Source organism: Ciconia boyciana, chromosome 12 (assembly GCF_034638445.1).
Source record: "Ciconia boyciana chromosome 12, ASM3463844v1, whole genome shotgun sequence".
Lineage (NCBI taxonomy): Eukaryota > Metazoa > Chordata > Aves > Ciconiiformes > Ciconiidae > Ciconia > Ciconia boyciana.
In genome coordinates this window covers 363085-382977 of record NC_132945.1, presented here as the reverse complement: position 1 = coordinate 382977, position 19893 = coordinate 363085, and the positions used below count along the sequence as shown (strand labels likewise).

The 19893-nt window shown below is 46.4% G+C and overlaps 1 protein-coding gene across 4 annotated transcripts; it reads left to right on the top strand.

Annotated features, from left to right (window-relative positions):
- The first annotated feature begins 173 nt into the window (after positions 1-173).
- LOC140658394 (heat shock factor protein 3) lies at positions 174-17488 on the top strand. 4 transcript variants are annotated; one of them, XM_072876751.1, is made up of 13 exons: positions 174-368; positions 1728-1836; positions 3517-3644; positions 7013-7137; positions 8028-8103; positions 8832-8893; positions 9358-9439; positions 9718-9851; positions 10675-10920; positions 12358-12463; positions 13030-13095; positions 14269-14335; positions 14916-17488. In XM_072876751.1, exons 1-13 carry the CDS (start codon positions 249-251, stop codon positions 15245-15247), a joined length of 1653 nt encoding a protein of 550 aa, XP_072732852.1. In that variant the 5' UTR covers positions 174-248; the 3' UTR covers positions 15248-17488. The 4 variants fall into 4 exon arrangements, with proteins under 4 accessions (XP_072732852.1, XP_072732855.1, XP_072732851.1 ...); XM_072876754.1 differs by lacking the exon at positions 174-368 and adding an exon at positions 550-910; XM_072876750.1 differs by lacking the exon at positions 174-368 and adding an exon at positions 920-1582.
- Positions 17489-19893: the final 2405 nt, after the last annotated feature.

Here is a 19893-nt window from a genome sequence, read left to right as displayed (position 1 = left end):
CGTGATGTCACGGGGCCGCGCTCCCTCGGGAGCACAACAAGAGTCACGATCGCAGCCGCCGGGCGGGGCGGGGCGGGGCGGGGCGGGGCGAGCGAGCGAGGGGGCGCGGCCAGGCGGCACGCGCCAATGAGCGGGCTCCCCGGGCCGCAGGCCACGCCCCGCGCGGCGTCACGGCCGCCGCTGCAGCCCCGCCCTCTCGGGCCCGTTGCACGGGAGCGCGGCCCGGCCCGGCCCGGCCCGGCCCGAGGATGCGGGAGGGGTCGGCGCTGCCCGGCGCCCCCGGCGCCGCCCCGGTGCCCGGCTTCCTGGCCAAGCTCTGGGCGCTGGTGGAGGACCCGCAGAGCGACGACGTCATCGGCTGGAGCAGGGTGAGGGCGGCCCCCGGGGCCCTGGCCCGGCCGGGCACCGCCGCCCGCGGGGCGGGGAGCCGGGCCCGGGGAGGCCGGCGCGGAGGGCGCCGGGCGGCCCCGGGGGGACGGCGGGGCCCCGCTGCGGGGGAGCGGGACCGGGGGCCGGCGGGGCCTGGGGGGCGGCTGGGGGCGGGGGCCGGCGGCCGGGGAGGGCCCCGCGTCTGCCCCGGCCCTGGGCGGCGGCCGCCCCCGAGGCTGGCGCGGGAGGTGCGGGGCGTAGCGGCGCGGCCTGGCCCCGCGGCGGGCAGAGCGGTGGAAGCGGCGGCGAGGCGGGCCGGCCTGGCAGCGCGGCTGCTCGCGGTGGAGGGCGCGGGCCGCGCCGGTGCCGGGCTGCGCCCCGGTCCCCCCCGCTGCGGGCCGGCGGTGCGGGGGCCGGGAACACGCGGGGCCGCTCGGCGGGAGCTGGCGTCGCGCAGCGGGGCGCATCCGAGTGTTCAAACCTCAAATGACACGTGATGCGCTCGGAGGGGTGACGCTCGGTAGAAAAACCGCCTGAAGAAGTAATTAAGTTCTAATGTTTTCTTCCTGCGCTCAGGAGGATGGGCCGTCTTGGGCCCGTGTGCCTTCGGGCACGGGAGGCTGCAAAGGAACCCAGGCTAGCGAGAGGCCGGGCACCAGGGCGGTGTTCGTCTTTGCCCCGTCAGTTTTAAATCCGTAGGATTTTCTCCGCTTTTGTCAGAGGCTTGGCCTTTACAGAGGCAACGAGGAAGAGAAACCTAATATTTGTGTTCTCTTTGTGAGCGGCAGAACGGTGATACAAGGCCCTGCCCGGTTTCAGGAAGTTTGCGCTTGAGGAGATGGTAAATCCGAAAGCGCTCGTCCCCCGGTTGCCCTGTCTCCGCGCTGGGCCCTGTGGTCTGAGCTTCCCGTCACTCCGCAGCGTGCCTTGGTTATTTTTAGTGGTGACACAGTGTGTACGATGGAAGAACCTCGTCAGGAGCCGAGCAAGCTCTGATCGAGGGGGACAAAAGCCTCTAGCGGCACGAATGCCGTCGTGCTTGAGCGATGTTTATGTTTCCTGTGCACAAAGAGAGCAGCAGATACGTGGGTTTTCGGAACGATTTTTCTTTGGATTAAGATCAACACTTCAGGGCTTTAAAGAAATCCCCCATTCAATAGAAGTGTTCCCTGTAGCTATCTTCTTGGATTCAGACTTTTTAGTACAGTCCCAAGTACGCAGAAGTGCTCGCACGGGCAGTTCCCTTTGCCCTTCCGTGTCGTAGGAGCTGTCTCTGTCGATTTCTGGTCTTGACTTATGAGCAGCACCTTAGAAAAACTGTGCTTGTACTCTAACTGTTCCTTCTGCTTGTCTCCTAGAATGGTGAGAACTTCTGCATTCTGGATGAGCAGAGGTTTGCAAAGGAGCTGCTCCCCAAGTACTTCAAACACAACAATATCTCCAGCTTCATACGACAGCTTAACATGTGTAAGCGTCAGCCGTTCTTATGTATTCTTTCTGCCAAGTTCACTGCTACTTGGCACCGGTTTGAATTTCTTTAAACAAACCAATTGACTTGGCAGGTCTTTCATCCCTGAAAACCTGAATTCTGGTCTTGAGTGTGCTTTGCAAAAGAAAAGAATAACAGCGGAGCTTGGCTTGGTCCTTGTTCTCTGTGTTTCAGCTCTGAGTCCTTTTGAGCAACGACCGTAAAAATATGGTTTCATGTGCTGGTACCTAACGCTTGGGTAGAGTTCACTGGGCTGCAGTGGTAGTGTTAATGGTAATGGTAACAGCGGACTTATGCATACCTAGAGGAACAAAGGCTGTATCTACACCCATGCATCTAGTATATGGAAAAACTTGCCTAGATCATGCTGTTGGCCTGCATTGCTGTGTTGAAACAAGATTAGTCATGCTGATGGGTCGAGCTGGACTAAGTGTCTCCTTACGTTCTCTGTGCTCGAGCGTCATGTAGCATCCATTATATAACACATGTACAACTTGTACAGGCAACGAAGCTGGAGTGAGGTGGTAACTCAAGGATACAGTACCATGTGCGGGGCTGCAACACACAGCAGAAACAGCTGGTTTGCAGCAGGTAGCTTACGGGCTGAGTGAAGGTACAAACTGCGTAGAAGATGGCTGCCTGGCTTAGAATTTCCATTCGGACTAAGGGGGAGGAACTCTCTGTCCTTGCCCAGTAGGTTTGCCTGGTCTCTCTAGCTGAGGCCTGTTTAGGTTTTGTCAGACAGGAGAGAGAAAGCATACATTTAGCCCCTTGGCACAGGGTGGGTGCTGCTGTTTGTGTCAAGTGTTGAACTCCACCACTGGAGGGTCAAAGGATAATGCAAACAAACAGTTGTCAGTTGCCTTGTAGCACGGGTGAATGCTAAAATGCAAATATTCCTATGAAGACATGCAGTGCCATGGCAGCCGCCTTTTCCTGCTGGACCCATCCTAGCTTCGAGTAAAGTTTTCTGATGATAGCGCTGCTGGGGCACAGTGAAGCTGGAATACATTAACTATGTTAACTTGAACGAGGAGAGATGTGGATTGGTCTGTCAATGGTATTTTGCATCTACCCTGTGGTACTTGAAGCGGTGATGGAAATAGAGCTGGCAATGTCTTGTTTCATTCAGGCGGTCTGGTATGGAGAAAGTACTCTGCGTGCATGTGTTTGCATAGGCTCAGGACTAATTTCTCTTCCTTACTTTATTCTGTAGACCCTGGTGGTACATGACAGCATTTGTTTTGATATGTAGTTGTCTGGGATTATAGGCATGAAAGGGAAGGGGCACCGTTCTGCTGCTTCCACTGGGGCAAGATTTTATTCAAGATGTCCTAATAAATCCCATTTCTAACTAACTTCTGGGATTATTTGGACATCACTGTCTTGCTTGTGGACCCTAGCTGGCCTCCACCGTGCATCCTGTTCATACAGCCTGCAAGGTCATTTGATGGTGTTGTGGACCTGTTCTCTAGCTGTGAAGATGGGAGCGGTCAAATCCTTGAGCACCAAAGAAAAGCTACTTGGGCTGTTTTTCATAGTTTCTGCTCCCAGTAACTGTAGTACTGTAGGTTTTTCAGTAGCCTTGGGGTTTTCTTTAGCTATGTGTTTTAACAGCCAGCTTTGCACTGAATGACTGTGTTAATACCTCTTCACAGATGGTTTCAGGAAGGTGATTGCTCTGGAGAATGGTATGATTACAGCAGAGAAAAGCTCAGTCATTGAGTTCCAGCACCCTTTCTTCAAGCAAGGGAAGGCACATTTACTGGAAAACATCAAGCGCAAGGTACTGTCTAAGCATGTATTTACTTCACTTTGTTATGAAAAGTAGCTTATCAAGAGCACGTCTGGGGGTTTCAAACACTTTACAGCCAACAAATTCCATGGGAACCAAGGTTGCGCATCATGATGCGAGCCTTTGTAACTCCCTCCTGAATGCCAGGCTAATGCTTGGCTTGGCCTCCTCGTGCCAGCTCTTAGACAAAACACGCCCTGCTGTTGCTTAGCAGTGCACCGGAGTAGGACCGCGTTCTTCATAGCTGTGGAACCAGAGCCCTTTTTCCACAGAGTTCGTATACACGATTACAGCTTACCATGGTCTTCAATTCTGCCAGCGTAGCAGAGTTGGAAAGACTCACAAAGTGAAAGAAGTAAAAGAAAATACATTCCCATGTGGTGCTCATTGAAAATTAGCGAGGGCATCAGTAATCATTTCATTTGGGCGAGTTTGCATAAATTACATTGTTCCTCCAAAACTATGTTGCCACTAAGCTACATCTTTATTAGCACTTCCCAGTTTTCTTTTGTACATTCAGGCCTTGTCTGAACTGTTTCTGCACAGATATTTATCCTCTACGGGCACATTACAGCCCCTAATATCCTGGCTGCCCGAGAAAGAGGGTATCATGATACATCATGTTGACATTTGAACTGCAGAATCTTTTCTTTAGAACGTCATAATGTGGTAGCTACATTGCCCCAGTTAATAAAAGCACAGGGTAGGCTTGAGAGTCGCAATTGTGTTTTGATTGATTCTTCACTGAGCTGTCTCTGCTCAGAATCACAATTGATGAAATACAGTTGTACAGTTGCTTCTCTGACTCAGGCCTGTGCTCTTCCCAAATGCTGTAATCGCTAACTTGTCTTGGCTTGCACACCTTGCTTTCTGGTACTTTGGGGCAGTCAGCTGATGACGTTATGTATGGCACCGTGTATCCCAGGAGCGTTGCACTGGGTGGAGTGCTCTAGATGGAAAGACAAAAGCTCTAGTTAGTGCCAAGGACATTCAGATGAAACTGTTGAACAGGTTGGTGAAACATATTCTTTGTTGCACAGGAAATGTTAGTGATTTTTTGCAAAACATCCATTAGTTTTTCTTGCTCTTTTACTGTCTGGAATGGAGTCACATTTCAGTACTTGCTAGGAACTGGATTTCAAGCCTCTAACAGGAACGCAAGTTTGAATGCAGGACTTCCTTTATTTACTCCCTTTTAGTGTTAGCTCTGCTGGAGCGCTTCAGCCATGACATCCTTGTTATCTAGTTAGAGACTCTGAAGAGAGCAATTCCTTGCACTTGGGCAGAATGTTTTCGTTTGGCCCTTTTTTTAGAGGCAGGCTGACTGCACTTGAAATTTCCACCTGCTGTCTGCGTCTTTTGGGTGTCTTCCCCATGGAGAGACGGTATGCTGCAGAGAAATGAGATGAATCAGAATTTCATTTGGGATACAGCTCGTGTACCTTAGCGTAAGGTATTATCCGCAATGAATAGGGAAGCATCTAAAACTGTAGACAAGAGAGGAGAACTGTCAGGCCATTCAGTCCATCCTTTGTAACACTGGATTATGTTAAGAAAGTAGGTAGTAGTTTCCATGGAGTGATTACACAACAGTTATGTTCTGTTTCATTGTGAAGTGATGGGATGTTATTTTATAACACCGTAGGTCCATTTCTGACCATCCCATTCTCCTTTGAAAAAAAGGGATCTGTGAGCCAACCTGCATGGAAGTTATCTAGCATGTCAGTGGGCCAGTCCCAGATGCTTTCACCTCCCCCTTGGAATTTGGTAGAATAATAAGAAAAACCATAGCATGCCGTAGGTTGGGAGGGACATCTGGTGGTTATCTGGTGCAACTCCACTTGGCTCAATTACGGTCAGTCAGCGTTTGGCTAAATGATTTTTCAAATTATGCCCACAAAACCTGGATGTGTCATTCAGACGTGTGGTGCACCAGACCTATCTTTTCCAAAATCCTGAATGGTATGTTAGCCATCAGTGCCACCACCACAGAGAGCTGCTGAAGGAACTGGGAAATTTTGAAATATGGAAGCGTGGGGAGGAGACAGCAAGCTTTTTGCTTTCTGATGACTCTTCCACCATCGTTTGAAGAGGTGGCATTCATGGATTCTGCTGTGGGCAGAAGAGCGGTTTGGACCCTGACTTTCTGGAGACACGTCTCCATAATTTTGGAATGTCACTGGGTAGGGAGGTAGTAGAGGAAACGCCAATATGGGAATCTGCAATTCGGGGACAAATTTTCAAATGGAGTAGGATGGATCTAATTAGACACGCTCTAGACATGCCCCCTGCCCCGCCCCTCCCCAGTAACTTAATGGAAGTTTGTTACTCTTGTGCTGGCCGATTTATCCACACCTAAAAGGAGTGTGATCATCTTGTTCTTACTCCACTATCAGTTCCATGTTTTGTTTTTGGCTGGTGTCTTACTCTTTGACGCTAGAGGGCAAGCTGTCACCAGACCTGGCGGAGAGAACGCCCTAGGGAAGGCTGTTTTCAATCAGCGGTAGGTTTTTGTAATTGTCGTGGTTTAGCCCCAGCCGGCAGCTAAGCACCACACAGCCGCTCGCTCACTCCCCCCTGGTGGGATGGGGGAGAGAATCGGAAGAGCAAAAGTAAGAAAACTCGAGGGTTGAGATAAAGACAGTTTAATAGGGAAAGCAAAAGCCGCGCACGCAAGCAAAGCAAAGCAAGGAATTCCTTCACTACTTCCCATGGGCAGGCAGGTGTTCAGCCATCTCCAGGAAAGCAGGGCTCCATCACGCGTAATGGTTACTTGGGAAGACAAACGCCATCGCTCCAAATGTCCCCCCTTCCTTCTTCTTCCCCAGCTTTATATACTGAGCATGATGTCATGTGGTATGGAATACCTCTTTGGTCAGTTTGGATCAACTATCCTGGCTGTGTCCCCTCCCAGCTTCTTCTGCACCTGGCAGAGCATGAGAAGCTGAAAAGTCCTTGGCTAGTGCAGCAACAACTAAAACATCTCTGTATTATCAACACTGTTTTCAGCACAAATCCAAAACATAGCCCCATACCAGCCACTCTAAAGAAAATTAACTCAATCTCAGCTGAAACCAGGACAGTAATGAATTACAATGGTGAATCTACTGTCTACACGTACAAAGTGCTAATCTCTTGTTTTCATTGGCATCTTGTTTTTTTCATACGGTGTAGGCTGTCCTAAGGACTGTCATCTATAGCAATTGCGATGTTTTGTGATACGTAAGAATCATAGCGTTACCTAATCTTTTAATGGAGTTTGTACCTGTTCTTCTGCAGACTAACTACACCGTTCCTGTAGACAGGAGTATGCAAGGCACTGCTTGTAGTAAAGCATGTGTAACCTGGTCCTATTTTAGGTATCTGCAGTAAGAACCGAGGATCTCAAGGTCTGTACGGAGGATTTGCACAAAGTACTCTCTGAAGTCCAGGAAATGAGAGAGCAGCAGAACAACATGGATGTCAGACTGGCTAACATGAAGAGGTAGACTCCATCTGTTTCAGAGGCACTTACGCATTGAATGTTGCTTATAGCTAATGGAGCTTGACCCTAAATATGGGTTTCATTTGAACTGGAAACAGGTGAAGCTGTATTTTTCTCTAAGAATCCCCATTCCACCCCACTCAACATTCTGAATCTTGTTTGTTTTTATAATTCAGTTACAGACCAGAGATTAAGACTGGGAGTTTGTTGACTATCTTGAGATTTCATTTTGCTTGCCATCACCTGTAGTAGTTTTTTAGGGCGATCAAAGCATTTCCTTTTCTAACCACAAAACAGGGTTAGATGCAGCAAGGGAGAATTAGTCTTTAGTTTTCTTTCTCATTGGAAGTGGACTTTGCACGTCCTCATCTCTGTTCCCTCAGATCCTTTTTGTATAGGCACTGGTAATTCATTCAGATCATTGGTATGCAAGCAGGTATCAACCAAAGTTCAGGAGATACCTTCACTCCGCTGCCTCTGTTCCTTTAAAAAAACCCAACCAACCAACCAAGCAACCAAAAAAACCCCTCAAACCCAATCTGAGACTGTTCTGAGGTGGTCTGTGTTACACTCAGCCTGTTTCCAGACACCAAGTCTTTATTCTAAGGCTTTGAGGCTTTGAAGGAATACCTCAGATCAAGATTATTGGTGGAGCAGCAGAGGATGAGAATATCCTTATTAGTGAGTGTTTGGTCCTGCCTGATGGAAAATGGAGTTAATTTAACCCAGAGTTTATACTAGTGGATCAGATTAACTGAAGGCTAGTTATCCACGGAAGGAATGTTGCCATTGGTCCTGCAAGGTACTGTGAAAGTTTGAAAGCTGTAAAACTAAAGCATATAAAGTAAACTCTGTTCATCCTCTGTCTTCTGATTTATTCTGCATTGCAGAGAAAATAAGGCCCTGTGGAAAGAAGTGGCAGTTCTAAGGCAGAAGCACAGTCAACAACAGAAGCTGCTATCTAAGGTACCATTGCAGCATCTTCAGTGCTACCATCCTTATTCCTGCCTCTGTGATACCTGATGGCATTCTTTGCTTATGTAGAATGACAAATGACACAGAGCTGAACAGGCTATATTAATACAGCATAAAGAAAATGTTCACAGTTCCTGAGAGTCCCAGAAGTAGCACAGCAAAGAACCACGAGCAAAATACTAAGGAAGAGTCTAGTAAAAAGGATTTCAATGTGTTTGAAATCCCAGTGAGTCTTATTTGGAGAGAAATCAGTAAATCAAGCTGACCTGGGGTAAACGTGGGGCTGGAGGCAGTGCATGGTAACAGGAGCCTAAAACAAGAGATTGCAGGCACGTGGAATGGAGTCTGAAAGATCTTGGACCGAGACAGACTTAGACCACTCAAGAAGTCAACCTGGAGCCCAGAAGCTATAGGAGCTTCTGCACTGGAACAAATTTTCTCTGGTTTATCCCTCAGCTGTTTCTGGTCTGGAATCCTCTGGTGACTTGTGGTGTTATATGACATTTTAAAAAAACAAACCTGTCCAGTGAGATAATTTTTCAATGCCCTTTGTAACTGTCGTTTTGTTTTTTAAGACATGAACACAAACAGATTTTTAATTTACCTATTAATTTCAATCACATAACTACATAATTTTGTAGTAAAATCTGAATTAATCATTTAATATTAGCATTGCTATGCTGACCACTTGTTTTTGGTTTTTTGTTTTTCCTTTTTAGATTCTTCAATTTATACTAAGTTTGATGCGAGGAAATTATATTGTTGGGGTCAAAAGAAAAAGGTAATTACTGGATAGGTCACAAATCAGTGTCAGATGTGAATTACAGGGATAAATCAGCTTCTAGAAGCAAGATACTTTTCTAAGTGTATGAAGAATATTTTTATCACTTGTATATTCAAACTTGAGAAAGCTGATGGAAGTTGAACAAAGCATGAAATCAAGATTTTCTCTATATCACTAAAAAAAAATGGGTGGGAAGAGAATATACTATGCATTTTAAATTTCGAAGGGCACAGGTATCAGAAATGGTAACTCTTTCAAAATGTGCAAATGTGACTGACTTACTCAAAACAAAAAGCATGTTTAGAATGCAACCTGTCTGCAGTACACTTACTAAAAAACAGTGCCAAAAGCCAGTTTTCTTAGAGGTGGAAGAATGGTTGTTCTTACCATTCCTGCACGTATTTGGCCTAGCTACAGCTTTTCACTGCGGAACTATATACTAAAGCCGTATTTTGTCTCAGGTCTCTAACGGATGCTGCGGGTGCTTCAGCTTCCAAATACAGTCGTCAGTATGTTCGCATACCTGTGGAGAGTGGCCAAGCAGTAAGTCTTCCCAGCGAAAGAGACAATGGGTTGGACAGGATGATATACGGTGATCTCAAAGTCTTCCTTATAACTATTAATACCCTAATCTTATAATCAAATGCACTCCATTTTGAAATGGGCAGCTTTAAAGCTCTGTCTGTAAAATCATGCAAATCAGTACAACTAGTCAAAGATGAAATCTGAATGGGAAAGAGAAGCTGCAAGAAGAATGGAGCTTCAACATCAAAAAAGGTCAGACCTTTTGGTTTACTCAGTCTGTTTGCTGTATCCTGCAGATGGCTTTTTCTGAACATAATGCAGATGACGAGGATGGAAATGGTACAGGTCTCATCATTCGAGATATCACCGATACCCTGGAAAATGCCACCGATGGTCTCCTTGCTGTGGCACACACAAGTGGCAGAGCCAGGTAAGTTTAAAGGATGTGGAAGTGTTTGTGCTTAGGTTGTTAACTAGGTAGTTATGTGAGTGTAAGTGATCCGTATGAATTCTGGGGAACAGCCTCTCTGAATTTTTACTCTGTTGTGCACGTCAGGCCTGTTTGTAGGCTGTCATTTTTACAGCATGTAGCATTCGTCACGGTCCACAAAGCTTTTTAAGAGCTCATGTCTCTTCAGGAGTGCCTGAAGGCCTATTGAGCTGATGGGCGCTTGAAGCTTAATTTGCTGAGGCCTTTCTGTCCGTTCAACAAATAAGCACGTACTTAACTTTTCGACTGAAGAGGGACCTGGGTGCATATATAGGTTACTAATAAACAAACCAAGATGTATAGTTTTATCTCCAGTTTCAGTACTACTCTCGCTCATACTATGCTAAGCATAAGCGAAGGGAAGACATTCTTTTGTGTGGCATCAGATTCTTGTGAAAACCCATTTAGTTGTTAACATCCAGAGTGAAATACGGACCATTTTGGAATCTTTTATTTCCAGAGACACAACGTTAGGAGTTTCCCTCCTGCCTAATTTCCATAGACTCTTTTGCCGCTTCTGGCCTGGCAGAATGGGGTGTTTTGCTCTGATACATGCTGTCAGTATAAGCTGTAATAAGAGATTCTTCATCTGCCTTTAGGAAGGCACTTTTCTTCTTCTTTTTCTAAAGACCAGTTGGTTGTTTGAACTCTTGACTGGCTTGACCTTATTAGGTATTAAGGTTTGAGATACTAGACTTGAAGTAAGTAGTAATACAGTTGATGAATTCTCCTGTGTGTTGTTTCTCTTTGGGTCATATTTTAGAGAGACACAGGCAGCTCTGGATCCTGGCTTACCTATTTGTCAAGTATCGCAGCCAAATGAGTTAAATTGTGCAGAACCTATCCCACCAGCTCGTATAAATGATGTCAACAAATCCAGCGAAATAGGGAATGTTGCTGTGGAACTCCATTCTGCACAACCTAATGCTCCAGAAGACCCCGTGTCAGTGATTGACTCCATCTTGAATGAGAACAACCCTGGAAACCAAAATGATCCTTTACTGGACAGGTATTAACTTGTTTCTGGAAGCTGTTACGCTGTCGTCATCTTGCGGGGTCTTGTCAAAAGGGGATGTGTTTAGCAGATGAGGATGTGTTTAGAGGATGTGTTTAGCAGAACGTAGTCAGTTAGCTTTTTAAACGTCGTCGATGAACTGAATTTTCTGCCCCTTTGTTAGTAGGTCTTGAAAAAGACAAGTGTTAGCATCATACACTAAAAGCAGGGCAAGTTCACCCGTCACATCTCTGATAACGAGCGTGCCTGACTTCTGACGTGTCAGTCCGGCGAGGTCGGTCTGTCACGTCAGCCCTCCTGTCGCCAACTGCTGGCGCTGCCAAACAGCAGAGCAAGGGTAGGGGTCTCAGGAGGGCACCGTTGCTGCTTGCTTTCTGAGAACTGGCTATGGATTTGTATCGGTGGTAGTCTGATGTTGTTGCGCTGTTGCTTCCTTTCTTTCCCCCTCATTTTTGCAAAGGTTCGTTTCCCTTGTGCATTGTCAGATCAGACTCACCCCGGGGATCAGAATTGTGCGGGCTGTGGTCTCACACTCGGCAGCGCTGCCGCTTAAGCAGCTCCCAGCTCTGCACCAGCCCCTGAGCTTTATCAGCGCAGTCGTTTGTGTGGCTGCAGGGTGAGCTGGATCAAGGAACAAACTTTAGTTCTTTCTCCCGACAGCTCTTCTGCTGTGGTTAACTTCAGGTAGGAAGTACTGAGATGAAGTGTCATGGCACGCAGTGTAAGCCGAAGGCCCTGTAATATCTTACCCCGTTGGCACTGCAAAGTGTGGGGCAACGCCTTGGAACTGTCTGTTGCTTGTAGCAGAGTATTCCAGCATAGGAGGCATAGGAGGTAGCTTGCAGCACAGTGAGAAGCTCAGTACTGGCGCCGTGCACGCAGCTTCCTTTCCGCTTCATTCGCTGTCCCTTGTATCCTGCCCGCTGTCCTTGGAAACGCGTACAATTCGGCAACAATCTGATGTTTCAGAATAGGTAGTGTTTCTTCAGATTATTTCCAGCCCTTTGCTTATCATTTATTGTCCCCAGATGAAAGCAAAGCCACCAGACCTTAGTTTAAACAGAGACGGGTATACAGGCTGGGATCTGAGAACATTCAAGAGACACTAAACTGAAGGAGGAAGTAGGTATGGAAGGAGGAACTGCCTTTGACATGATAGCTATTACTATACTTGCTGTTCAGATAGTCTTCCTTGTACCTGTCCGTGAAAGAGTTGGACCGTGAAAAGTGGTACAGGAATGCAGTTTCATTCATTTGGCGATAAGCTATTCTGGATTGTGAGCAGCCTAGTCTGGCTCTCATCTTGCCCCACAGCTGTCATAACTGAGAGGTTAGCAGATCGTTTCTAAGAGGTTTTCCTGCCTTGTGGTGCAAAAGGCAGCCCTAACTGCCGACTGTTTCTTACAGTATTGTATCACTTTGTCTTTCTAGAGAAGAAATTCAGGATTTTCTTAACTGCATTGATGCCAGCCTTGAAGAGCTTCAAGCAATGTTATCTGGGAAGCAGTATAACTTTGGTTCTGAAGCTTTCAGCGATGTGAGTGTCTTTTCACTTTTCCTGATTTCTGAAAAATACTGATTAGGTTGCATTATGAAATGTTACTGTTTTATTCCATGCTGTAATGGGCAAGAGGGGGGAAAACCCTGAAAAGCAAATAGTTATGGATAGAATGATACGTAGTCATTCTAGGAGTCTAACAATGCACAAGGTAACGTTGAGAGCCTTTTTCAGGTCATACAGTATTTCTGTTATACATAACTCAAGGGGGAAAAAAAAAGGAAAAAATGGGACTCTTCTCCTTCTCAAGCCTTTGTCACATATCATCACATCCTGGTTATGTGTTTCATTCCATATGGTAATGCATAATCAAACTCAGCCACATACCTGGCACCACTGGGAAATAGGGTGTCCCTTGCTTCTCCGGTGACCTCCGCCGACTGCCACCGGCTGAACGTGTGTTGCTGTCGGCCTGTGGAGCAGCCGCCTTCCCTGCGCTTCAGCGGATGGAGTGGTGTGCTGGACCCTGCTGTCCTTTCAGGAGCTCTCTGAAATTTGGTTTTAAGAACCTTATTATATGACATATGGTCTGGTTTTATTTTCAGACATTTAATCCTGAGCTGCCAGCCCTGGATATGAGCTTGATGGAAACTTCCCCTGGTATGGAAAATGTAAGAGTAAGAGTTGCTGCTATGATGGGGAGGGTTGATACGATGTCGAGAGCTAGAGTCTGACTGGTGCAGTTTGCGGGTGGGGACTGGATTGATAGCACAGGGTGAAACTGCCATTTTATCTAGTCCTGCTGACTTAATGTTTTCGGTTATTATCACTGTTGGCATATATGAATTTAAGAGGGTTCTGAAGATGATTTCATCTTACGTTCCTAGCGGCAGTAATACGCTCAGTGGGCTGATTTAAAGCTGTCACTTTGCTTTGAATAACATGTTCTTTGCTTTCTGAATACACCTGAGAACATAAGGAAGAGGGAAACAAACTGGTGTCTGTCGAATCAGCTGTCTGTATTGAGGAATTTTTTTTCCTATCTATTACTTCTGTACCTTCTGTTTAGAATGAGGAGGGTAGAAAATCTTGTCTTTTTGTGGTCTAAGCGTGTGAGAACAGTTTCTTGGCTTGTTTCTCCTAGCCTCAGGGATTCCCATGATGTCTTTTAGCCAAGTAATAACTAGGTCTGGGGTGATAGTTCAGATGAGATTGTGTCTTCAGTCTGTCTGAAGACTGAAGGAAAAGTACGAAATTAAAAATATGATGTAATATACTGTGTTTATTCTGAACATGGCTGTATGGAATTTCCTCAGAGGACATACAAAAGTTCAGTACAAATTTACTTCTCTCGGTCCAGTTCCTAAAACTGACTCATGTTAAAAAAAAACCTGCAAGTGTCATTTATTTTGTAGTCCTGAAATAATATTTAAGCTAGGACTTCCCAGTCATAAGAGCTTAGACCACAACTGAGGTAAAATGCAGCTGTGTTCAAGCACTGCTTGCAAAATTTAATTGTATAGATGAAAAATCATGTTTAACAGTGTTATTCCAACAAGACAGACTATAATAAAGCTTCTGGTTTGGAAGGTAAAATAAGTATTTGCTAATCAGAAGCTTGTTTGGCTTTAGTAAGTCAAGTATGTCTGTATTTCACCGTGCAGCCTTCTGAGAGCTCCTGCTTGCTGGCCCTGATGTGCAGCGATGGGCTCGTTGGTCAGCTGTTTCATTTCTCTTCCCTCCTCCTTTCACCTTTAGTTTTGTTAACCAGTCAGTGAAGACTTGGATTTTGGTGGTGGTGGCGTTAAGCGTTCTGTCTGACTCTCTTGTCCATTTTGCTTCAGATTGCAAACTTGGCAGAGAGCACTGAAGACCTGGGAGCGAGTGAGAGAGAAACAGCAGGAAGCAAAGGTGGGCAGGAAGGAACACTGAGAGCTCTGACAGTTCCAACCTCTTCCAAAACTGTGTGTTGAAATGGAATTTTTGTAGCCTGTAATATGGTTTATCTCCTTCTTTGGTCTGGGCTTAAAATTTTTGTGAAGACTGGAATGTTTCACTGATCTTGATGAAGCTGTGCCTCAACCTTAAGAGGCCCCATCCTATGCCCCATGTTGGTGTTAACCGTTTCCTTTTTCTTATACGTGACAGAGTGTCACAACGGGGAGCAGAACTGCAAATGTCATTGTGGAAGTATCTCCTGTATGGGCTATGACCCCCACAAAGGCAGTGCTGCTCCCTTTACTGCTTCAGTGCTGCCATTGCATGCCATATGTATTAGGGGCTTGAAGTGGGCTTCCGATACTGATCTTACAGGCACAGGAGCCTTAGCTCCCCTCTTGCAGCTGTGGATGTAGGCTATCAGAGCTCAGCTGTGTGGTTTTCTTTAGTGAACCAAGTTTTGAAGCGGCCTCTCCAGTTTTCCTTGTCTTGAATAAAGCCTTCACTTATGTGACCCAGGAGCCTGGAGTTTAAACTGTTTGTTTTCCCTCAGATATGCAGCTGATACAGTACAGGGCCAATCCTCTGCTTTCATTATTTGAAGAACTACCTTCAAGTGAAGCTGCAGGGAAGACAGAGGATCCGAAAGACCTGCTGCTGCCAGCCCTGGAGGAGAAGCCTGCTCCTCATCCTCCGTCAGGCAGTGAAACTGTCTTGCCGCCCGCAGCTCCAGCAAGCCAGGCTGAGCCTCTGGATGCTCTGGGAATGGGTGATCCACCTCTCCTCTCGGAGGATGGGAATGGAGAGTATAAACTGTTTCCGCTCCTGCTCCTCAGTCCTGTTGCTAACTTCATAGAAGAGGCCTCTGAGATAGAAACTTCTTGAACGCACGTGACATCTGCAGCTGGCTCAGTGATGCAAAACAGACAACAAAGAAATGAATCCGCGAGAAGTTTGAGCCCTCTCCTCACCTGCTTCCTGGGTGTCATATTCTGTATAGACAAAAGAAAGTTCTCTTTCTACGAGCAAAGAGCACATCTGGAAAAACCGTAAACAAGCTCAAAAGAAGAGCTGGTGGGAGTGAAGGCACTGGGCGGAGGGGAAGAACAACCTCCCTGTAAACACAGCGCAACGTATTCCGCAACTTTTTATCTGATATCCTTATTGCAAAAGGAAATCTGTTTGTATCCTGTTTGTAAAGTTTGGCTGGGTTTTTTGTTTTTTGATTTTTTGGGTTTTTTAATTATTAGCTGGATAGTAACGTGGTGTGTAATATTTTAAACATGGGTTTTACTCTTTCTGAGAGCCTGTTTCAATAGGTGGCTTGTCTACTGTTTGGAATTAAGATTTTTTTTAAATTTTGTTTTTAATTTGAGATTTCTTTTTTTGATAGTTTGCGGCTACAATTGTTTGCATCTGCTTAGATCACTTTCGTACTCCTAGATTTGCTCCTAGGTACAGGGAACATTTTTCCTATGGAAAATTACATTTTAACTGTGGAATATTACTTTTTAACATGCTAACACACATCCATTGCCACGGATTGTAGGTGTTGTGGTAGGAAGTGCTTGCCACCCTGCATAATGCTGATTTCTCATGCACATTGCATGGCAGTTCTTCTAGGGTAACTTGCACCTAGCTCACAGGTTATGTGTCCTCAGAAATTTTGAGTAGAACTGATTCACATCTAGGAAAGTCCAGCAGCTGCCCTGAAAATGGGGGGGGAGGAAGAGGAGTCATGGGGTAACTTGTGTTGACATCAGACATCACATTAAGATTTCTCCTCTGCTTGCAGCAGCTACTTGGTTACCTGACCCTATATGAACACTGGACTTCTTCCTGCATTTTGGGATCTTCCTGCTTGTGGAACCTTAAAGCTAAATTAACTAGATGCATTGGAGTCCTTTGACAGCAAATTACAAAAACTTGTGTCTGCTTAATCAAAAAATCTTTCCCCAAAGTTCCTTTCTACACTTTTTCCTAACTTCTTTGAGCAGCTGTAATGTAGACATCAGCCCCTGGCGTCAGTGGAATAGCAGGTTCTCCTTTGCTGATACCACGTTTGTAGCAGTCTACCACTAGCCCACACAAACCTGAAATTTGCTGTAGTGATACGAAACTGTTGGGGCTGGAAGAGGCCTGGAGACAGGTAGAAAACCCGCTGTGTAGCATCACGTGACATTTCCTACCAGCACAATTACTTGAAAATTTTTTCAGTTTTAGGAATTCGGGCTACCTACAGGCTTTGTTCTCTCTGAAGTTTCTAACTAATAAGTTTTGAGATCTTTTATATTCAAGAATCCGAGTTAATCTGATATTCTAAAGCCTACTAGATAATGCACATTATCTATGCTTAATTGGATTTGTGCTTCATTGTCAAATCTTCAGGCGCGGAGGAGGATCTTGCTAGTGAGTGTGCGTATGTGTAATGCCGTCACAGTGTCATTTTATCCCCATGCTTCTGTACCTGTTCTTTACCTCGTGACCCTTCGTGTTTGTGTCTTTTGAATTGCCTTTTGTCAAGTACGCCTTATTCTAGCCTTTTCTATTCTTTCTTTTGCTTACTCCTTGAGACAAAGGGCTGCGTAGTCTCAAGTTTTCATGAGCTAAAGGGAGAGGGGGAAATGAGTGATTGCCTATCTGTCTTGGGTTCTGGTTTTTTTTCATTTCTTCCCAAAGGCCTCAATTTTGCCAAGAGTGAAACAGTAAAAACCAGACTTTTCTTCTGGGCTGTTTTGACAGCACAGTGCAGACGGCGCAGTTCTCGGAGAGGCTGGTCTTCTGTAACTCTGGCTTCCTGAAGAGGTTAGACAGACGAGTAGTTCCTGCTATGGCTTACGGTCATGTTCTTCCATCGTGGAGTCCTCTGATCTCAGTGCATCTCACCATCAGATATTTGATCTGATTGCATAATAGTTTTTTAATACACTTTCTCTCTTAAGAAGTTAAGAAACCAAGGCTTAAGAAAACTGCAAACAACAACTTGTGCATCTGTGTCTGGTTTATGTACTGGTCTAGGAAAAGGGTTTATTTATGCAAGTTTCCTAAGGAAGATTGCAATGGAAAGGGGAAGGCTGAATAGCAAGAAAAACCCACATGCTGAAGTAATTAAACTCAAGAATTGCAAAACTGTTACTGTGTTTTTTCTTAATTCTTTTTGTGTGTGTTCCTGTGTGTGCCAATACTTCCCAAACCTGTTTACTGAATTTTCTAGAAAGGAGAGCTTTAATGCTCTCCAGGGGATCTCATTCTGCAGCTGCTGCTGCTTCAACAAGAACTGAAATGCCAAGGCTAGCCTGGCACCTGTCTTCAGAGCTGTCAGCCTGAGAAAGGACGTTTAGGTTTATTATTAACCTATATTCAACATACCATGGAATCAAAGCTTGTGGGACTGGGGCTGACGGCCACTGACAGTCGTGTAGGGCCAGGCTGGCTTTGGGCATTTATTCATTGCCTATATGCGAGCGGCTTGCTGGGAGCCAGCCTTGGCACCTAAGCAGTGCGGGGACCTGGTACTGCTTTTTCACAGGGGGCGATGCGAAAGCTCAAGGTACCGTGTTGGGTGCTGGCAAGAAACGGGCGTGTGGCGGAAGGCTCCTCATCTGGCGACCGACAGTCACGATGGCTCGTGTGCTGTAACGCGGCACCTTCAGGAACCGCTCCGGGAACCTGTTGTACAAACGGGTGCTGTTGTAAAGATCAGCGCCGTGCCCCGAGCTCTGCAAAACAAATGCTACTGCAGTTTTGAAGGAGCAAGTATCCTTGCATCCTCTTACGTTACTCAGAGGAGCAGAGGTATCCTCCGAGTAATGTAAGAGGTCTGTAAACACAAATCAACTGAAGTGAATCCACGGGAAGTGAAAGGGAGAGTAAGGTGAAAGAGGGGACGAAAGCGATTAGGACAAAGTTAATGGCAAGCTCGGGCTGCCCTCAGCTGCGCTGCCAAGGCCTCAGAGCCGTCTGTCCCCGCTGATAATCTGGAGCCGTCAGTGGGGCTCTGTGAAAGTCCTGGAGGGTGAAGTGGCAGTAAGGTGGTAAGAGGCCAGAGTCCAGTTTTTGGGGTACTCAGTTCCTCTGTTACCTGTTGAAAGAAAGATTAACAAAAGCTTTTCATTAGCAGTCATCTTTGTTCCCAGAGCTGTATTTGTTGTATACTGTTGTATACAACATTGTATACTGTTCCCAGTATTTTCCTTCATAGGAGCACCCAATATACTCGCACACCTTTTACCCCCCCACCTCCATTTCTCCATCTCCCCCTCTCATCTTCTCTATAATAAACAGACAAACTTTATGTTTTAGCTTAAATCAGGAGTAGGTATATTTATGCACAGACACTTACCATCTTCTCTTTCCTTTGCTTTACAAGGAAGGTGTTAGCACCTTAAGATCACGTATTGTACAGGGTTAACTTAGATTCTCTAGACTACAGCTGTTAAGGTTGGTTATCAGACAGGTCTGAGTATCGTCTAATACTATGCCTTCTTCCTTTAATGTTACTTCTGTTCTGATTTTTAGATACGTTCTGTTGCTTCGGTGTTTGTTTAAAAAAGAAAAAACATTTCTGAAGCAAACAATTCTATTCTAGAGCCATTGCCCTAGTTTCTCCCCTGGTTTTTTGCCACTAAGGTTCAACCACGGTCTGCGATCCTCCCTGGGCGTAGTCTCGCACAGAGACAGTGTGAAAGGTCCGGGGTCCCTGCTGCTTGTTCCTAACTCGTAACTCATTGTAGAATCCCAGCCGCAGCCTTGTACCTGCCGCTGCGGCCGCGGCTGCCCCCCAGCCGGCACGGCAGCTCTCGGCTCTGCCATCGGCTCTTCTTGTGGCTGGGCACCGTGTCAGCTCTTCCCCCGTCTCAGTCTTTTGTAACTCTGCCTGGTCAAAACTTTCCAGCACTCTTTGGAAAGCGCGTTAGTAACAACCAATTACTATGTAAATTCTGCTGGGTTTTTTTACCATCCTTCCCTTTTCCTTTTGGAGACAAGTCGATATTTCAGCTGGGGTGGGGCACCCAGATTGCTCTTTCCCGGTTTGCCAACTCACGGGGCGGTCGCTCAGCCCAAACGCTGCGCAAGTGGCCCCACGCCCGCGTGCGGGGCCGCCCGGGCACCCGCCCTGTCCTTGCCTCACTGCCCTTTCCCAAAAAGCCATTTCTCACCCGGGCTCTGCCAGCTACGCCGGATGTAGTGCACCAGTGCGGCGTTCTTTATAGACTCCAGTAAGACAGGCCCTCAGCTCCGTAAGGTACTGATTAAAACAACGGAGGTTTGCTGGAGGTGACATGAGAAGGAACCAGGGAACAGCATAAATAAACTTGGCATCAGGCAGACCTCCGATCTGGGCGTGGCACGCTGTGCAGAGCCCGTGCCGAGGTTAACCGCACGGTGGGCTTTAGAGTTTTTGTAGGATTTTCCCAGAAGTAAAGGACTCTGTTCATTCATCATTTCCACTGTCAAGAAAAAGGATGCTTATATGAAAACGTGCTGCTCCGCTTCAAGATAAGGACCAGGACAGGGCAGCGGCGGCAGCG